This window comes from Tiliqua scincoides, chromosome 1 (assembly GCF_035046505.1).
Source record: "Tiliqua scincoides isolate rTilSci1 chromosome 1, rTilSci1.hap2, whole genome shotgun sequence".
Taxonomy (NCBI): Eukaryota; Metazoa; Chordata; class Lepidosauria; order Squamata; family Scincidae; genus Tiliqua; species Tiliqua scincoides.
Window position 1 is genome coordinate 241,900,360 of NC_089821.1, and position 21,092 is coordinate 241,921,451.

A 21,092-nucleotide genomic window follows, 5' to 3' on the forward strand; every position below is an offset into this window, starting at 1 on the left:
CAAAGGGCCCAAAGTCTCAATAATGACCAGTCATCCAACCAACTGGTTCCTATGGGTTCCCAGACCCAAGTGCCCGCTAAAGCATGGCAAGACACTTGAGGCAATCCAGCACCTCCTACAGGTTGGGGCCATCGAACCAATTTCAAGGGAGCAGTGGGGGTCCCACCTCTTCACCGTGCCCAAGAGATCCGGCAGCACCAGAGCCATCCTTGACCTGAAGTGGCTCAACAGATGGATGCGTCAACAGAAATTCAAGATGGAGACCCTACGCTCCATCCTGATGTCCATCAGAAGGCACAGCTATATGACACAGAAGGCACAGCTGAGATCTGCCTCACCAGAGGAGGGCGCCCTACACCTGCACCAGACCATCCAATGTCTCCGGGACCACGAGTTCCTCAACAACTTGGAGAACAGTCACCTGACACTCTCACACACCATAGAACACATGGGAGGAGTCATCGACACCTCCCAGTTCAAAGTTTTCCTGTCCTCAGAACAGTAGTCCAAGACTGTAGACCTGATCAACGCTGCCCTCCGCTTCCCCAGACTGGACGTACTGATGTTGGCCCTTGTCCTGGGCACGCTGACCTCCTGCCAGGACATCATTCCCTGGGCCAGGTACAGGGCACGGTCCCTCCAGCACCTGCTGCTGCCCTTCCAGGACTTCATCGTCTCCAAAAGGAGCAAGCGTGTCAGACTGGACTCCCTCACTCTCAAGGACCTTTGATGGTGGAGGCGGCTGCACAGACTGGACCAGGGTTCGCCCATCCAGTTATACCACAGAGCTGTCCTGTTCACAGACGCGATTCTCCAGGGATGGGGCCCACACCCCCGAGGATGTAACACAGGGCCGCTGGTCCCCAAGCGAGAGGACAGCTCCCATCAACCTGCTAGAGTTGAGGACCATCCGACTGGCCCTCCCCCAGCTCAGGGACCAAGACATCCTAGTTTACACTGACAACATCGCAGCAAGGACCTATGTAAACCGGCAAGGGAGCACCAGATCAGCAGCGCTGCAGATGGAGTCACGCAGACTGGTGCTGTGGGCGGAAAAGAACCTCAGGTCCATCAGAGCTGAGCACATCACCAGACTGGAAAACACAGCAGCGGACTGGCTAAGTCGCCAGGATCTTGACCATTCAGAATGGAGGCTTCACCCGCAGGTCTTTGCATGGATCAACTGTCAGTTCAGTCCGATGACCTTGCCAGCAGCCACAACCACCAGCTGCCGAGGTTCTTCTCCCGAGGATGCTGTCCAGAAGCAGAGGGGATGGATGCACTCCACCAACAGTGGCCCTGAGGGGTAACATATGCCTTTCCCCCCACAAAGCTCCTTCAGAGGGTCCTCACGAAGGTCAGGCTAGAGCAGGCTGAGGTCCTCCTCATAGCCCCAAACTGGCCCTGCCGGCCCTGGTACCCGGAACTGCGGGAGCTAGTCATCTCCCCACCCGTTCCCCTCCCCCAGCGCCCCGACCTTCTGTCACAGAGCCCAATCCTTCACCCACAGACAGCCAAACTCCATTTAGCTGCCTGGAGATTGAGCAGAAAAGATTAGCCAAGTCAGGCTACTCCCCTGCCGTCCTGGCTACTCTCCTCTCCGACTGGAGATGATCCACCGACCAGGTCTACAGCGGAACCTGGAGGGTCCTAACCGAATGGTGCCAATTCCGAAACAATGACCCAGGAGAGTATCAGGGTCAAGGACTTCCTGAGCTTCCTCCAGGCAGGCCTTGACAAGGGCCTTAACATGGCCACCCTCAAGAGACAGGTCTCAGCGGTCACCTCCATTCTGGGGTCCCCCAAGGGAAGGGCCCTGATGGCACACCCGCACGTCAGAAAATTCAAGGGTGTGAGTCTCCTCAACCCACCCCCCCGTGACCAGGGCTCCCATTTGGGACCTGACACTGGTGCTGAGGGCGTTGACGAAGCCTCCCTTTGAACCTATGGCGACATGCTTGCTAAAGCTATTATCGCAGAAGTCTGCCTTCCTGGTGGGCGTGACTTCCACCAGAAGGGTGTCAGAGTTGGCAGCCCTCTCCATAGCCAAGGAAATCTGCCAGATCCAGGAGGACAGGATTGTCCCCCGCACCAACCCTACCTTCCTACCCAAGGTGAACTCCCTGTTTCACCGCTCGCAGGAGGTGGTGCTACCCACCTTCTGCCCCAACCCTTCCCAACCTTCCAGAGAGCGGGAATGGCATGCCCTCGACATGTGTCGGGCGGTGAGCTTTTATCTCTGCAGGATCTCAGCCCACCGGCATTCAGAGACCTTGTTCATCTCATTCTGACCTAGTGACCAAAGCAGGAAGGTGTCTCCCCCCCCCCCACCATTTCCAGATGGGTTAGGGAGGCCATAGCCGAGGCCTACTGGGCATCCAGCAAGGACCCCCCCCAAGGGCATAGTGGCCCACTCCCTCAGGGGGGCCGTCACCTCAGCCGCATTCAGGGCTCACCCCTTCCTGGAGGCAGTATGCAGTATTAGGCTTACAAAAGTAACAAGGCATGGGACAAAGCTATGGGACTACAGTACAGTGCTTTGGCCATTTTCAGTTGAAAGGCAGTCTGGAAGTGTTATGAATGGATGGTTGCCCTGCCTGTGAAACAGCGAAGGGTATTGGAAACCAATGTGCTGTCTGTTCAGTTGATAAATTTAAATCTGTGTGGGTTGAGTTGGAACTGTTCAAAAAAGAAGAAATTCCTCTGTTAGGATATATCATCTTTGTTATCAAAGGGCAAACCACTCTGTCAAAGAGTAGCAAGTCAGTCTACCACAGCAAATAATTTGGCTATTACTCATAAACAGCAGATTCACTGCTGCCTTCTGGAAGAAAACTGTTACCTTTTCCAGAACATTTCCCCTGTTGAGAATTAAGAAGAGTTATTAAATTTGGGAAGACTTAGGATGCGCAGCACACGCGCATGGTGCACTGAGGGGAGACTCTCTATTCCTGCTTCCTCTCTCTCAGCTTGTCGTTCCCTGTCTAGATAAAATGTGATAGGCTAGGACATGCCGTAATTTGTTTCAAAGATAAATTATATGGCAATTTATTTCAGAGGACAATTGGGTGACTAATCTCCCACCATTCCTGACACACAGCTGTAGTAAAATGCAGATCAGGTTGGTTGTTTTAACGGGGAAAGCGTTTAATTTGGTTTTTTATTTCCAGCATAAGGGAGCTAGCTAATGAAATATTTGTGAGCCTCCTGGCATGTGATAACATATTTTCCTATATATAAAAGTGTTTAGCTAGATGTAGTATTTTATTTTATTTACAAGCTCATCCAAGAACAAGATAAATGATGGCATTAACTCTGGTACTAACTGTTGGCTTCTCCGTTCATTCTTTTATCAGCATACAGGGACTGCTTTGATTCTAGGCATCAATCCATATCTTTAAACATTTAATACTAATAAGGTGTAATTGACATGGAATTGAAGCAAACAGTCGCCATTAAGTTCATTACTTCTAAGAAACTAACTAGTTGCGTGAAAGTATTTTTTGTGGCAAGCTAAATAAATCAAAAGCCCAACCTAAATGTGCATGTTGATGATATAATTTCTAGAATATTGGTCTCTTTTGTGTATGTTTTAAATGCTCATTGATTTGTCTAGTTCTAGACTACTTCAATGCAAAAATAAGGTCCCTAACAAAGAAGCAAGAGGATTACTTAATTGAACATTAAGTTAGCTTTGATCAAGGCACTGTAAAATAAACCCACTGTTTGGCACGGAGCACTTTGTTGTGTGCAATCAGCCCAAGCCTGTGCAGTTTGTCTTGTAGTCGCACTAAGCGTTATACAGTATATTTTTTATACCCAGGAGATTCTGCAATCTGAGTCTGAAGCTCTTTTTAAAGTGCAGAAGAAAGATTTTAGGCCAGCTCAAAAAACAAGTGTTGGCACATTTTCTCAAAACCCAAGGCAAAAGCAAAGAAAATGTACTTTCAAAGGAAGAAGTAATCATAGGTTAGTTAATACTATAAAGTGATATTTTTAATGATGATTTTAGTATTTCATTGTTTTGAAACATAGGAGGTATGTTTGGTCCTGTACAAATGAAGAGCTTGGAATATATCCCTGTCTAAAGGAATTTTTAAACTGGGATAGACAAGGAAGAGGTTAAACAGAGGAAGTCAGAGGTTAAAAATGCATCAATCATTATTTTTGATTATCATTTACACCCCAGTCCTACCTGTACCATGATACAGCAGTGCCAAAATGGCCACTGCTGTAATCTGTGGGGCTAGGGAGGCAGCTGGAGGTCTCCCCAAGATGAAGGAAAAATGTGTTCCCTTACTTCGTGCCAAGCTCTGGTAGCCTCTGTGAATCCACTTGGATCTCAACCAGCTCAATCGCTGACGCAGATCTGAGTAGACCAGTGTAGGGCTTTCAGGCATGAGGGGGGGATAGGATCCGGCGGCAGCCTCCTTTGCTGTCCCCACACCATCCCGAGCCTTCCCTGTCCAGCTTTGCCCCCACGCCTCCTTCCCTCCACCTTCTCCCTACCCTGGAACTCCTACTCACCACTTGGTGAGATGCTTAGCATTGTCATATCATGGGACTCCTCCAACTGGCACAGAGGCCCAGCACCCACTGCACTGGCCACCCCACTGGTTCCTTTGTCATTCTGGTCGCCACAAAGTTCCTTATGACACTTTTGTGACATTTGTCTCCTGGGCAGCATGCAGGAGACCAGCACTGGCCTGAGAATGGATTGGGTTCATAGTTTATCAAATTTTTCCTTGCTTTTCTCCCTTTCAAGGTGGCTTACAGTGCAATCAAAAACACAGCTGATACAAAAATGTGGTAAAACAAATAGCAACAGTTAAGAACAAATTCAAGAGGAGGAGTTTAAAATTAAAGGAATCTGGGGGCCTTTTGTGAAAAAATTTTTGGGGACAACCACGTGGAGGCAGGGGATTTCACATTATGGCGGCCACACAGCGAAACTATGGAGTGCTGCAGAACCTGCAGGAGAATCTTCCTCCCTGATCTTAATGAATGGGTAGACAGTTAGTTACAATGGGAGTTCTTGAAAGGTTGGATGGTTGGTTGGCAACCTTCAGTCTCGAAAGACTATGGTATAAGCCTACCGCACTCGGTATTCCCAGGCAGTCTCCCATCCAAGTACTAACCAGGCCTGACCCTGCTTAGCTTCCGAGATCAGACGAGATCAGGCATCTGCAGGGTAACGGTTGGGCTATGAGAAACCTAAAGGGAAAATAAAGTTTACTTGAAACTGGGGAAGAATTACACACTGTCCTCTGTCCCTTGAATTGATACATATATAGATAACAGAAAATATCAATGAGTGTTGTATCAGTTAGGAATTATCTTATTCCTAGCAATTAATATACTTTTACTTGGGGAAGAGTGTTTGCAGTATACTGGTATTTTGGATTTTTTGTTTGCGTGCCTTTGGGGGCCTTATGTCCCTATGCATGCTAGGTAGGAGGTCTGGTTACACAAGAATGGGTATTGGTTAATCAAGGGAAATGTTTGTACAAACGTTAATTACAAAATGCAAGACTTCCAGTCAGGAAATTGCAATTCCAGAGCTCTTGTTATTAGCAGCAATTAATGCCAGAATACCTAGAAGGTGGCTAGTGCCAAATGTGTTTTTTAAGCACATGAAAAACAATTTAGCATAATAAAGGTTCCCTTCAAAGAGGTTTAATTCCAGGGTGCAGTACTCAGGGATTATTGAAATATACATTATACAAGAAATATACATTTTACGTATACATTATGAACACTGCAGTTCTTATGTTTGTATAGATCCATATTAAGAGCCAGGGTAGTGGAGAGATTAGAGTGTTGGACTAGAAGTCGAGAAACCCATGTTCAAATTATGACTCAGTCATGAAGGTAGTGAGTGACCCTGGCTCACAGCCCAATCCGGAGCTGCCTGGTGCATGGTACTGCAGCGGCACCAAAAATTGCTGCCTCTGAATCCAGCGTGCTCAAGGCAGCTGTCTCCTCCTCCTCCTCTGGAGAAGGTAAAGTGATTTTCCTCTTCCCCCAGGTTAAGTGATTAGCCCCTTACCCCAGAGAAACCTCCAGCAGTCAAAACTCCACCACAGGATACAGTGGAGGCCATGCACTTACCACTGCATCATTGCATGAAGAGTTAGTTAGGATTGGGCCATGACTTTTCTTAATTATCTGATATTATTTCTGTATTTGACAGAGTAGAAGTTGTCTTTGGCAGCCTCTTAACTCCTGGAGGTACTGCCATGTTAACAGTCCATAGAGAACTGTATTAACAAGATCATTTTTTTTGTAGATTATTTTCTGTCATTGATACCTACCAGATGCTAATTGCTATTCAATGGGAAATAAATTGTTTTTGGTAAGACCTCATACATTTCAGGGAACAGCTTGAGTCAGTTTACTTATACACTTTTGTCAGTTGAAGGAGTGGTAGCCAGTAAGCTTTCTGACAATGATGTACAACAAATGCTTGCATTTGAATTATTTTTTCTAATGGAGAAGCAGTTATGTCCAAATCCTTAAAACTCAAGGACTTTTTTGGACATATATTATCTCTTCTCCCTTAGAAGAAGCTCCTTAAGTTATTTCTATATTTGGGGTGTGGATAAATGTGGGAAGTACCAGAACAGTACGTATCTATATTGTTGCTTGTTGACATTTCTATCTCTCTCACTCGCACACATCTGACATTCACATGCTTTCTGGTGTTCGATAGGACATGTTTATCGTTTCTGTACACAAGAGGGCACATGGCTGCTGAAGGAGAATTCCACCTCTCCTTGGAGGAACATTTCTGAGTGTGAGCTTGGTGACACAGTAAGTGAGAGAGATTTTTGTTTGTCTTGTGTCCTTTGTCACGAGAGTCTGTGTTCCTATTCAGGCAGGGATATCATGGGCTTCTTGTCTATGGGCACAAGCCTAGAATTCATGTGCTATTTCATCTCTGCTGCCGCCACCACCACCACCACGCCTCCCGCATGTGGCAGGAGCAGGGAGATGAAAAACTTCTGATGCAGCAGTTTGCTGTTTCATTCAAATACTGCAAGCTGGTCTGTGCAAACTTTAATTGGGGTGGGGTGGGGGGAGAGAGAGAGGGAATATTTGTCTTTCTAGATTTTTGTTACCAAAATATTCAATACTAAGGTGAAATTTGAAACAGTAACTTCAGACATTTTGGCACTACACTCTTACCTACATTTATGTTTCCCCACTGTGTCTGTTCTGAGGGAAGAGGAAGAGTGCAGCTGAGAAAACAGGACAGATAAGAAATTCTATGAGTTTGAAATAAGGGTAATTGAAATGCAGGAAATCCCCAAGCTAGGTTTCCCATTCATTCTTTTGCTTGTCTGTAACATTGCAGAAGACTACCTACAGAGAAACAGAAGTGTCAAAAGTGTAGAAGCCACATGCAGAGCCCTTTTTTGGTCTCTATTTGCTCTTTAGAAGATTATTTTACAATTGTATAGAAAGCTGCCAAGAAGACAGATGCTTAATGACAGTGCTTGGTCATTTGGCACCTGTCTCATTTCCATAAAATAAAGTGCTGGAGGTGGTAATGACTTAGAAACTCTGAATACAGTGTTGCATTCTGAAATGTAAATGATTTTTATTTTCCATTTTATCTATTCTTCACCTTATTCTCGCATTCCTTAAAACTATAAGTATATAAAATTGAAACTAAGAAAAGCCTTAAGGTTTGGGTTGGATGAAGGTCACTGTGTGTTGATGAAACACACATTTCGATGAAACACACTTTCAATGAAAGTGTCGACCCAATGTGTGGCGGCAGTGAAGAAGGCCAATTCTATGCTTGGGATCATTAGGAAGGGTATTGAGAACAAAACGGCTAGTATTATAATGCCATTGTACAAATCGATGGTAAGGCCACACCTGGAGTATTGTGTCCAGTTCTGGTCGCCGCATCCCAAAAATGACATAGTGGAAATGGAAAAGGTGCAAAAGAGAGAGACTAAGATGATTACGGTGCTGGGGCACCTTCCTTATGAGGAAAGGCTACAGCGTTTGGGCCTCTTCAGCCTAGAAAAGAGACGCCTGAGGGGGGACATGATTGAGACATACAAAATTATGCAGGGGATGGACAGAGTGGATAGGGAGATGCTCTTTACACTCTCACATAATACCAGAACCAGGGGACATCCACTAAAATTGAGTGTTGGGCGGGTTAGGACAGACAAAAGAAAATATTTCTTTACTCAGCGTGTGGTCGGTCTGTGGAACTCCTTGTCACAGGATGTGGTGCTGGCGTCTAGCCTAGACGCCTTTAAAAGGGGATTGGACAAGTTTCTGGAGGAAAAATCCATTATGGGGTACAAGCCATGATGTGTATGCGCAACCTCCTGATTTTAGAAATGGGCTATGTCAGAAGGCCAGATGCAAGGGAGGGCAGCAGGATGAGGTCTCTTGTTATCTGGTGTGCTCCCTGGGGCATTTGGTGGGCCGTTGTGAGATACAGGAAGCTGGACTAGATGGGCCTATGGCCTGATCCAGTGGGGCTGTTCTTATGTTCTTATGTCTGGTGGTAGCTGTCTTTGAGGGAAAAATCCAGCTGGAAACATTGAAACTCAAAGAAGTCACAGTCTGACAGTTGGTACAATTATAACCTATTAAAATAAATGGGAGTTTTGGCATTGACTTGTGAATTTCACCTGTAATTTTATTATACTTAAATTTACATCTTTCAGTGAGAAGAAATTTTGTCAAAACTCTCACTTCATATTTGAGGCATTAATTTGATGTTGGCTGATGTTGGAGAATAGTTTATTCTCCCCCATTCTGATTAATTTTTCCTTTTCCAAATCATTAAAAAAATTTTTTAAATCCATCAAGCATCGTGATGAACATCTGATGTACCTCGTGTATCAGTACATGTGATTTTGAAGGATTTGCATTTTTCCCCCTTAGAGGAGTCAACACTAGGTTTGTTCAGCATATAGTCCTAGAATGATAACTTGAAGCTAAACAGACTTACCAGATTAATCACAATATTTGGTTTTCATTTTGTGTTTAAACAAGAACATGTAAGAACATAAGAACAGCCCCACTGGATCAGGCCATAGGCCCATCTAGTCCAGCTTCCTGTATCTCACAGCGGCCCACCAAATGCCCCAGGGAGCACACCAGATAACAAGAGACCTCATCCTGGTGCTCTCCCCTACATCTGGCATTCTGACTTAACCCAATCCTAAAATCAGGAGGTTGCGCATACACATCATGGCTTGTACCCCATAATGGATTTTTCCTCCAGAAACTCGTCCAATCCCCTTTTAAAGGCGTCTAGGCTAGATGCCAGCACCACATCCTGTGGCAAGGAGTTCCACAGACCGACCATGCGCTGAGTAAAGAAATATTTTCTTTTGTCTGTCCTAACCCGCCCAACACTCAATTTTAGTGGATGTCCCCTGGTTCTGGTATTATGTGAGAGTGTAAAGAGCATCTCCCTATCCACTCTGTCCATCCCCTGCATAATTTTGTATGTCTCAATCATGTCCCCCCTCAAGCGTCTCTTTTCTAGGCTGAAGAGGCCCAAACGCCGTAGCCTTTCCTCATAAGGAAGGTGCCCCAGCCCCGTAATCATCTTAGTCGCTCTCTTTTGCACCTTTTCCATTTCCACTATGTCTTTTTTGAGATGCGGCGACCAAAACTGGACACAATACTCCAGGTGTGGCCTTACCATCGATTTGTACAACGGCATTATAATACTAGCCGTTTTGTTCTCAATACCCTTCCTAATGATCCCAAGCATAGAATTGGCCTTCTTCACTGCCACCGCACATTGGGTCGACACTTTCATCGACCTGTCCACCACCACCCCAAGATCTCTCTCCTGATCTGTCACAGACAGCTCAGAACCCATCAGCCTATATCTAAAGTTTTGATTTTTTGCCCCAATGTGCATGACTTTACACTTACTGACATTGAAGCGCATCTGCCATTTTGCTGCCCATTCTGCCAGTCTGGAGAGATCCTTCTGGAGCTCCTCACAATCACTTCTGGTCTTCACCACTCGGAAAAGTTTGGTGTCGTCTGCAAACTTAGCCACTTCACTGCTCAACCCTGTCTCCAGGTCATTTATGAAGAGGTTGAAAAGCACCGGTCCCAGGACAGATCCTTGGGGCACACCGCTTTTCACCTCTCTCCATTGTGAAAATTGCCCATTGACACCCACTCTCTGCTTCCTGGCCTCCAACCAGTTCTCAATCCACGAGAGGACCTGTCCTCTAATTCCCTGACTGTGGAGTTTTTTCAGTAGCCTTTGGTGAGGGACCGTGTCAAACGCCTTCTGAAAGTCCAGATATATAATGTCCACGGGTTCTCCCGCATCCACATGCCTGTTGACCTTTTCAAAGAATTCTATAAGGTTTGTGAGGCAAGACTTACCCTTACAGAAGCCATGCTGACTCTCCCTCAGCAAGGCCTGTTCGTCTATGTGTTTTGAGATCCTATCTTTGATGAGGCATTCCACCATCTTACCTGGTATGGATGTTAGGCTGACCGGCCTATAGTTTCCCGGGTCCCCCCTCTTTCCCTTTTTAAAAATAGGCGTGACATTTGCTATCCTCCAATCTTCTGGCACTGTGGCCGTTTTGAGGGACAAGTTGCATACCTTAGTCAAGAGATCTGCAACTTCATTCTTCAATTCCTTAATAACCCTTGGGTGGATGCCATCAGGGCCCGGTGACTTATTGATCTTTAATTTATCAATGAGGTCTGAAACATCTTCTCTTTTAACCTCTATCTGACTTAACTCCTCGGTCAGGAGGGGCCGTTTGGGTAGCGGTATCTGCCCGAGGTCTTCTGCCATGAAGACAGATGCAAAGAACTCATTTAATTTCTCTGCCATCTCTAAGCCTCCTTTTATCTCCCCTTTCCCTCCCTCACCATCCAGAGGGCCAACCGCTTCTCTGGCGGGTTTCCTGCTTCTAACATATTTGAAGAAGCTTTTATTATTCCCCTTAATGTTGCTGGCCATGCGTTCCTCATAGTCTCGCTTGGCCTCCCCTATCACCTTCTTACATTTCTTTTGCCACAGTTTATGTTCCTTTTTATTCTCTTCATTAGGGCAAGACTTCCATTTACGGAAGGAAGCTTCCTTGCCCTTCACAGCCTCTCTAACTTGGCTGGTTAGCCATGCGGGCACCCTCCTGGATTTAGTGGAACCCTTCTTTCTTTGCGGTATACACCTCTGCTGGGCCTCTGTTACTGTTGTTTTAAGCAGCCTCCATGCACTCTGGAGAGACTGGACTCTTTTTACCCTCCCTTTCAACCTCCTTCTAACCAGCCTCCTCATTTGAGGGAAGTCCGCCCGTCGGAAGTCAAGGATTTTTGTTAGAGATTTGCCTGGTATTCTTCCCCCAATGTGCACGTCAAAACGGATCGCAGCATGATCACTGTTCCCCAATGGCTCAGTAACGTTTACATCTCTAACCAGGTCCTGCGTACCGCACAAAATTAAATCCAGAGTCACCTGTCCTCTGGTGGGCTCTGTGACTAGCTGATCTAAGCCACAGTCATTTAGCACGTCAAGAAATCCGGTTTCCTTATCGTGACCAGAACACAAATTGACCCAGTCAATATGAGGATAATTGAAGTCCCCCATGATTACAACCCTGTCCCTCCTTGTCACCTCCCTGATCTGTTTCCTCATTTCAAGGTCCCCATCAGATTTCTGGTCTGGAGGACGATAGCACGCCCCCAGTATTACATCGCTGCACAAGCCTGGTAATTTAACCCACAGAGATTCTACGGTGGAGTCAGACCCACCTTCAATCTCTACTTTGCTGGATTCTATCCCTTCCTTAACATAAATGGCCACCCCACCTCCAACACGCCCCTGCCTGTCCCTCCTGTAGAGTTTATAGCCCGGGATTGCGGTATCCCACTGATTCTCCGCATTCCACCAGGTTTCCGTTATGCCCACTATGTCAATATTTTCCCTTGTCACCAGACATTCCAGTTCTCCCACCTTTGCTCGTAGACTTCGGGCATTCGCATAAAAGCATTTATACACGGAATGCCCCAGGATGGGCTGCTTATGTGAACATAACCCTGTCTTGGGGCAAGGTTCTGAATTCCACAGAACACTTTCCACCCCTTATTCGCATCTTCTGCCCTTGCACTCTTTTGTACAGTCTCTACTGGGCTAGAGCAGGGGCCTCTGAGAGTAGGACTGGGCAAACAGCAGGCATGTGCTCAAGGCACGAAGCCTGAATTGTGAGTTGAGTCCCGAGTCAGTGACCCTTTGACCCGCAAGTCATAACGTGCGGCTATCACAATCAACTCACCAGAAATTTTGAGTCTTTCAAGTCAAGTCACAATTCATTTTGAGAAACGAGTCGAGTCCTGAGTTGAGAGCTTTCCTGACCATGAATGACTTCACATAAAAAATGGAAGGGTGTGCGTGTGTATGTGTGTGGGTTTTCTCATTTTAAAACTCCCCTGATGTTCCCATCCTTTCTGCATTCTAGTCAGTTATGTGTTGAAGTCATTTATTTCCATTAATGTAAACAAAAGCTATGTTGTTGTTCGAGTTTAGCAGTACAGAAAAACAATAGGTTCCCTACAAACCCTAGTAATGCCCCATTCATATCTTGATTCCCCAGCTTTGTGTAGCCTGCCCCCAAATACCTTAATCTTCCTCCTCCCATCAACCCCCCAGCCCAGCCTCCTGGAATCAAAACCTACCCTCCCATCCCAACTGCTGCTGCTGTTGGCCTGAAGGCCAGCTTCTGGATCATCCACAAGGTCTTTGGAGTGACATGGAAGTGGCAAAAAAAAAAAAAAAAAAAAAGGCATGAACACACATTAACGACTTGAGTCATTTTAAGTCTATGCTCTTGTTTCGAGTTTCCGGCCCCAAGTCGAGTCAGGGTCAGTGATGTTCATGGCTTGAGTAGTCAAAATACATGCTTTAGCATGACTCAAGTCAACCCAAATCGAGTGCTCATCCCTGGTAAACAGTACCCCTGATGTCTTACAACACCCACCACTTTCCCTGTAGTAGGGCTCCATTTCTCCTTTTCCCAAAAACATTCTCCCTGTTTCTTTACATCCCCTTCCTCTTGATTCATTTTCTTACCTACATCCTCAACCTTGGCTTCTTCCCTTCTGTTGAGTTGCCTATGTAGAAGAGACGCCTATGTAGAAGTTCATATTTTTAGAACTTAAATGTTCCATTTAAACAACCTACTTTATGAATCATCTTCTCAGCCTGCTGGCATTCACATGTCTTGTTTCTTGTGTAGCTTCCTGGGGCAAATATAGTCCAGCTTCAAGAGGTAGATCTGTATTACTCTGTGTTCATCTCTGAGACTGGGCAGTGCTTGCAAGAGAATGAGAGTGGAGTTTGTGTTGATCAGATGAAGTGTCTAATTACCACGTACAGTAGGATAAGCTTCCCTCATAATCACCATGGTGTGTTTGATGAATACTACTCATGATTATTTGTTTTCTTCCTGAAGTTTACGGTTAAGAGACACAGTTCAGATGACACGTGTTCCAGCGTTAGTCATTTGACATCTGTCTAATTTCCAGAATGTTTTAATGGCTACATCATTGCAGAATGGGTAAAGCCAATAATTTTTTAAAAATGGACAAGTATTTACTTAAGCTGCTACATCTTAACATTCCTGTGCTTTTTATCTAAAACACCAGATTTGTATAAATCAAATTTAATTGACTTAGAGGCCAATCCTAAACCTGCGCCAGCAAAATAAACTTCCTCAGCACCTGCACTGAGTCTTAGCCCTAGTGCTGAGTGCTGTAAACATGCCGTAAACATGCTACGCCAGTCAGATGCTGGGCCTAGCACCAGCAGAAGGAGGATGTGCTGCCACTGGTCGGGGGTGTGGCCTCTGGGGGGCAGGGGAGGACAGAATGAGAACAGGAGGAGGGAAGGGTTGGGGAGGAACTGGGGCAGTAGGAGGATGGGACTGCGAATCCTGAACTCAGTGTTGAACTGCTAGGCCCGACACGGAATCTCAAGTCTGTGCTGGCAAAATAGCCGGTGCAGACTTGAGAAGCCCCATTGGGTCTTTCCCTGGGGGAAGGGGGATGAAAATTTCCTTCCCCTGAGGAGACCTCTGGTTGCTTCCTGGCACCCGCTGGATACAGCAGTAGCTGCTTTGGCACTGCTGCTGCAGTGGGCACCGGAAGTTCAGATTTGGGCTGTTATACAATTGTATAAGTCAGTGCTAGGTGTGAATACAATTGGGTTATTACTGTGCTTAACAGAGGATCATGACTTCAGCCTTGCACTGACTGAACTCACATTGATCTGCTTGTTTTTGAAGGGGTTAAGGAAACTACCTTTAGTTCCATAATTGTATCCTTTGCTTGAGTATTTTTGTTTGTGTGTTATTCTTTTTCAGAAGAGTAGAGAACCTATCCTGTTCCTCTCTGTCATCTACACCACTGGGTATGCTCTCTCCTTCATTGCCCTTGTCTTAGCAACAGGCATCCTCCTTGCGTTCAGGTAAACCTGAAGTGTCTCGAAAGAGTTATAATAGTTTCAGAGTCCAATATGTAAATATAATTTTATGAAAATGTTCTGTTCCTTCATGCTGCTGTCCCTGCAGTCTTTCTACCAAACACCACACCTCTCTGTTTATTCTCTTTCTCCTTCATCTTATTTTATCTGCTTTGCAAAAAAAAAAACTTTTGCATTAAACAAAAGCATCCGCAAGGAAGAAACACCTAAATTATCTTTCAGTCATGCTGGCTGGATATTATGATTTGTTTGCCAAAGTAAATAAATTGCCTTTTGAGGGTTGTTCTGTGACAAGTACATATTGGCATTCATGATACTTGTATAATTTTTAAATCTTCTGATCCTTAAATGAATTAACATGGGTAGTTAAGCAGCATCATTGTTAACCCTCACATAAATGTTGGAAGACTCTTTCAAGACCTGCATTTAAAGAGTGAATTTTGGTTGTCACCTGTAAAGGACAGCTAGTCTGGGGAGTAAGGGGAGAGCTGCAGTGGAAGAACAGAGCGCTTTGTCTTGCTTTATTCTAATCAATAGCTGCAATCTTTGCCTTCCTTCTACCAGAACCATACTGAGCTCACATCTGTTCCTGTTGCGTTCCACATCTATATTTGTGCTTGATGAATTCTTTTTTTATTTTAAAGACAGATGGAGTTCTGCCTCCATTTTGAAGTGAGGTAGCATTCTTTTTGAATTGGGTTGGTCTTCCACATGTGTAAACTCAGATACAGCTGAAAGGTTTTTCAGGAGTGCTCTGCTTTGTAACATTGAGAGAGCATTTTTAATATGATGCAGAGACAATAGAGCAGTTTCCTATTAAATCACTGCCTTTCTGTACTACACATATGTTTTAGGTGAGTCTTTCAGATGTTGTTGTAAGGCAGAAGATGAAGGGAAGAAATATTTCAGGTCTCTGGATGAAATATGGCTGCTACATGGGCACAAGGTTTCAACTGAACTGAACACTGAAGTAAAGTTTTCTTTTTGGCAGGTGGCATTTTCTGTTCTGTAGCTGATGACTGTTCATTCATAATGAATTTTCATTGTTACTTACTGTGTGCATAAAGATTAAATCATGCTTCAGTAACCTCCATGGTACATATAGTTTTCTTTTAAATACTGACCTACTATATATATGTCTCTTGCTCTTCAAACAAATAACAAGCTTTCCAACCATTGAATAAATAGATGGAAAGAGATGCTTTTGTCACAACCCCATGCAGAACTTCCCAGTACAGTAAAGTGAGGCCTTTTCACCAAATCCAGTTCTTAATCTTTATCCAAGAAACAGGCAATCCAATCCTAATAGCGGTGCTGCCGTCAGGTGCAGGGATGCCAAAATAGTGACTCCTTTATTCAGCGGCCCTGCTGGGACTTCTGGAGGCCACTTCAGGGGAAGGGAACTTTTATCCCCTTCTCCTGAGTAAGGGAACAAGGGCTGCAATCAGTATCTTCCAGTCTGCCCCAGCTATTTTGCTAGCACAGACTGGAGGAGCTCCATGTTCAACTTTCCAGCCCAACATGGAGCATAGTATCTGGGGGAGCAGGGCTCCCCCATTCCCACTCCAGTTCCTCCCACTCACCTCCTCCCCCACCCCAAAACTACTCACCACCTGCTGGCGCTACTGGAGCACCAACTTGGCCCTCCATGTGTCGCTAAGGCTCAGCACTGACTGACACTAGCCCAGCACTGCCGGCCCTTCCTCTCCAGGTGCTGCAGGTGTACCTTACAGCTCGTTGTGGTACCCAGCGCTGGAGCTCAGTGCTCATGCTGAGGAAGTTTAGGATTGGGCCCTTAGAACAGTAGAAAATGCTCAGTCTCTTAAAACCGCCTTGCCTTGCGATGACAACTTGTCATCTGATTTTCTCATTTTCTACTTTTGTGCACCTCTTATCGAAAAATGCTCAGAAACATGTTAGTGTTGCTTTTATCCTGAAATTTGCTTCTCTCTTGATAAATGTAAAAAAAATCCCTGCAGCGGTTCTAGAATTGCAGGCTATAAATGATTCTCATCACAATCCTATGTATTTCTACTCAGAAACAAGTCCTATTATGTTCCATGGTTCTTACTCTCAGGAGGGTGTGTATAGGATTGAAGCCTTAATAAATACAGCAGTTTTTATTAGAGGAGTCCCCTTGTTGTTGCCCTGCTTGACAGTCAATGCAGCTTGCATGTGTTCAAGTAACTCAGGCATCATGATTATATTTACAGGCATCTGCATTGCACTCGGAACTACATTCACTTGAATCTTTTCATCTCCTTTATCCTGCGTGCTGTATCCGTCTTCATTAAAGACTTTGTGATGGCCAAGACATACAGCCCTACCTTTGAGCAACAGTGGGACAGATTCCTGTCCTATCAGGTAAGAAGGAAGTCCAAAATACTTTTGGTAGCAATGCCCTGTGATGACACAATATAGATATTATACTCTTCATAAAACATCTTCATCTGAAGGGAGTGATACTCAGATACATTGTAAGATTGTCTTGGCAAAGCTAGACCAGACAGATGCCAAAAGCAGAAATGTGTTCAAAGTCTCCTGGTGTCGGTAGAAATATTCCTGTGGTATATAAGAAGTATAGTGTATAGCTGCTAATCAATAGTCCTGTGGTTCTCAAACTGGGGAGTTGTGATGCCCCAGCCTGAGGGCCCTGGACTCTGTCCCCTTAAGGGGCGGGGGAAGGCAGCGACGCAATCCCCAGGATCACACTGCTGGAGCCCCTGGGCCCTGGCAGCAGGTAAGACTTGCTAGGGGAAGCCCTCTCTACACCCGCAGCAGCGTGATCCTGGGGATCATATCGCTGCCTTCCTCCCAGCCCCGCAAGCACTTAGAGCGCAGCAATAGTCCATTCATTAGAAAGGAATATTCCTTGCTTTAAGTACCCAGTGTTGCTATTGCAAAGGTAGCAGAGTTTTTCCCAAGAGAAAAACAGTCTGGGATGCCAGAAGCTATACAGTCCATTGTGGAATTTGCTTTTTAAAACTGAAAATACAATGGCTTGTCTCAATGATTTCAAAGTCCAGTTAGTCAAGAGCTTTCTGAGGGACGATGGTATCTGTTATATCTCATGCACTTCTGCTTTTTCCCTCCTTACCCTCTGCACAATCTGTTGTAGTATTTCTTAAATTCTCTGTTCTGCTTTCTTAGCAGTCACTTAGTTGCCGCTTGGCCTTTGTGATGCTGCATTATTGTGTGACTGCAAATTACTGTTGGCTGTTGGTGGAAGGAATGTACCTCTACACACTGCTAGTGCTGTCAGTATTTTCCAAGCAGCGAATCTTTCGACTTTACCTTTGTATTGGCTGGGGTAAGTCAGTTTCCCTCACCCTCTTTCTTTTACTAAGTGTACCTTTCTTTGCTTCATTGCTCTAGGATGAATGGAATGGGAAAAGAGTATTATCTTCCACTGTAAAATAGCCCCAACCTGTTGATTCATTTTTTCTGCTTCTAAACTCTAATCTAGTCCTTTAGTGCAGCAATATTCAACTGATGTGCTGTGGCACATCGGTTTGCTGCGAATGGTCTGCAGATGTGCTTTTGGTGTTTGGGAGAAAGTAATTTATTAGTAGGGCAATTGGGAAATGTGAACCTCCTGCTAGCATCTTGTCAATAAAATTAGTAGTGTGCTCTGAACATTGTAGCACCTTGTCAGTGTGCTGTGAGATTAAAAAGGTTGAAAATAGCTGTCTTTGAGAGAGAGAGAGAGAGAGAGAGAGAGAGAGAGAGAGAGAGAGAGAGAGAGACAACCAGACAAATCTAAATTTTTATAGCCCCTTGGCAGGATCTTACCTACCTGTGCTACCTTTCCTACCACCCTGTAGTGGTGGGACTACCTGCTTTCATTGTGGTTTCCTGTGCTCCTGTGGTTTCCTGTAACTCCATGTTAATGTTACTTATTTCAGGAAAAATGTAATAAAGTGGTTCTTAGTTGGTTCGAAGTGGAAGCCTCTCTCCTTGTAGGGAATGTGTGGCATATTCATGAAAATTTATGACTCTGGTTTCAAAGACAAAAGATAGGTCTTTGTAGAAGTGAGTTTTTCAGCTGAAAATTAGCAAGTATGCATAAAACCTGGGCAGTTCCACATAGCATTTCACAAGATGCAATTCCACAGAAGTGTAAAGCACCAACACACCAGATCACTGTGAATTGCATGATAAGCGCACAAATGGTTGCCAACAGACTGTGTAGAGCTAATGACTTTTGCCATGAAAAGTCTATTTGGTCATCCCTTCGCAATTTTATCAATTACAAAATTGTAATGGTAAGTTATGACTGCACAGGAATTCATTGCATGCATCGGAAATTCTCTTGAGAATGTATGTATTAGCTGAAGATGCTAGGATATTTTGGCAAAGATTCAAGCCATTTGTGAAAAATTAACAATAGCCATTTGAAATTATTAATGCCATTTTGAGGAGGATTTGAAGTGCTGCCTAGCATAGAACTGGTAGCAAATAAAAACTGGGAAATGTGTTAAAACAAAAATTTCTGGGATTAATGGTCATGTGAGCAATATGTGTTAACTAGCAACTAAAGAACAAAACTTTTACACATGCACTGCTACTTTCATACCGGTCCTAGCCAAAAAATTTCATAAAATATCATACATCTGCAATGGAAGTAAATTAGGAAAGTTATGATCAATGTAAATTAATTCTCCATATTTGTATAATTCCAGTTTATAGTGTGGATTTTGTCTATGGAAAATGTAGATGTTTCCACTTGGGAAACTAGAATGCTTCACAACATCAAGTGTATGAAATATTGAAATACCCCAATTTTCAATATAACAATAGGCCATTTTTGTAATAGGAGGAAGTGATTATTCATAAAAATTGCATCTATCATTTTTATGCACATTCTTAACAAAAAACTTGGAAGACTAGGATTGATTTTATCCTTTTCAGGCAGAACTCTTTAGTGAAAATAAATAGGGAAATAGTGAAAATAGCTCAGTTCTTCATGTGTTCTCACTTCATTTCATCATGACCTTATAAATGGGAGGCTCCCTTTTGTGCTTTACAAGTGTTGTGCATTTGCGATGGTTGGAATAACTGTAGGATATGTGGCATTTTTTAAAGCATCTCACAGCACAGTCCTAACCTGTGCCAGTACAGCCAGGATGCAGCGGCCTATGCTGTGTCCAAAGCAGGTTAGGAGCAGACTGGAGGTCACATCAGGGTAAGGGGATTTTTTTTCCTTACCCTGTGTAACACTCCAGCCTGCCCTTTGGGGCTATTTAGGTCTGCACCTGTTAATTAGCTGGTGCAAATCCAAGAAGCCCTTTTTAACGCTGGGCTAGCCGGAGGGCTGTTATAATACAGCATGTGCTGCTGCTGTCAATCCCGTCCCCTGGTTCCACCCTTCCCCCACCCATTAACGCGCCCTCCCTGCCTCTGTTCTACCCTCCCACCACCCTCTCCCACCCCCTGCAACACCCAGTGCAAACCTACCCGTGTTGTCTGGCACAGAATTGGGATCTGGCCTGGCCAAGCTGGTGCAGGACTCTGCACCAGCCCGGCCAGCTTTCAAGTTGGTGCAAACATACCTTACAGCATGTTTGCAACACTCAGAGTCAGTGCAGGGAGTCCTTCGCCAGTTCAAATGGCTGTTTGGATTGGGCTGTAAATTGCTTCCTCTGGGGTTTTGCCTGTTTGAAGATTCACCTTATGTATATATCTCTAGCAAATGAGTTTATGGATAAAATTCATATGGATGATCAATTGCAGATTATCCACCTTGCTTCACCAAATGCACATTGATAGATTGATGATGCAAACGTTGTGCTCTGTTGATAGCAATAAATATAAGTAACAAAGAGCTCAGATGGAAATATGTTAAACAATTCTCTGGGGTTTTCATAGATCTAATGGGTAGAACGCCTACATATTGTACAATTATTTAAAAACACACAAAGCAGAAAGCTTGCAAATTGTTGTGCCCTTCATGAATATTGCTTGACCTAAGACATTTATCTAAACAAATGGAAACTGAGAAAATTAATATTCTTTTGAAAGCCGTACAAACAGAAAAATCCATTATAAGAAGTGCCAAATAAGTCTATATGTCTCATTTGGGTTGAAATATTTGTGATTCTAGACTCAGCTCAATACATGAAGGCCAGGGACACAATATAGGAGGGGAATCTTATGTGCATTCTGAACAGGTGTTGTCTAGTCCAGTGGTTCTCAAACTGTGGGTCGGGACCCACTTGGTGGACTGCGATCCGATTTCTGGTGGGTCGCAAGAAGCTGGTGGCAGCCATCTTGGAAAATGGCAAAAGACCTAGGTGGCACCATTTTGGAAGTGGGCAAAGCCTGGGCGTTGTCATTTTTTTTAAGCTTCCCAGCATTTAGATGTAACTAAGAGCGGCTTGCACATGTGCAAAGAAAGAAGTGTGCCGCTTTTCCCCAGAAAGTGTTTTGCTGCCTTCCAGCTGGACCTCCCTCTGCACTTGGAAGCTTCCCTCAGGGGTGCCAATCGTGGAGTGTAGGATTGGATTGCAGGCAAAGAAGGACCGGGAGAGACGTGGACAAGCCAGTCAGGCTTCTCCCCACCAACCTTTGTCAGCATAAGAACATAAGA

The 21,092-nt window shown here is 44.7% G+C and overlaps 1 protein-coding gene across 1 annotated transcript in view; it reads left to right on the forward strand.

The window, feature by feature from the left end:
- The window catches only part of GLP1R (glucagon like peptide 1 receptor), a 138,377-nt gene that overhangs the window by 75,464 nt on the left and 41,821 nt on the right, over positions 1–21,092 (forward strand). The window contains exons 10-14 of the mRNA XM_066623204.1: positions 6,713–6,805; positions 14,202–14,227; positions 14,388–14,488; positions 16,717–16,867; positions 17,654–17,813. Of these exons, the coding sequence (XP_066479301.1) occupies positions 6,713–6,805; positions 14,202–14,227; positions 14,388–14,488; positions 16,717–16,867; positions 17,654–17,813 (531 nt within the window). The remainder of the gene's footprint in view (positions 1–6,712; positions 6,806–14,201; positions 14,228–14,387; positions 14,489–16,716; positions 16,868–17,653; positions 17,814–21,092) is intronic.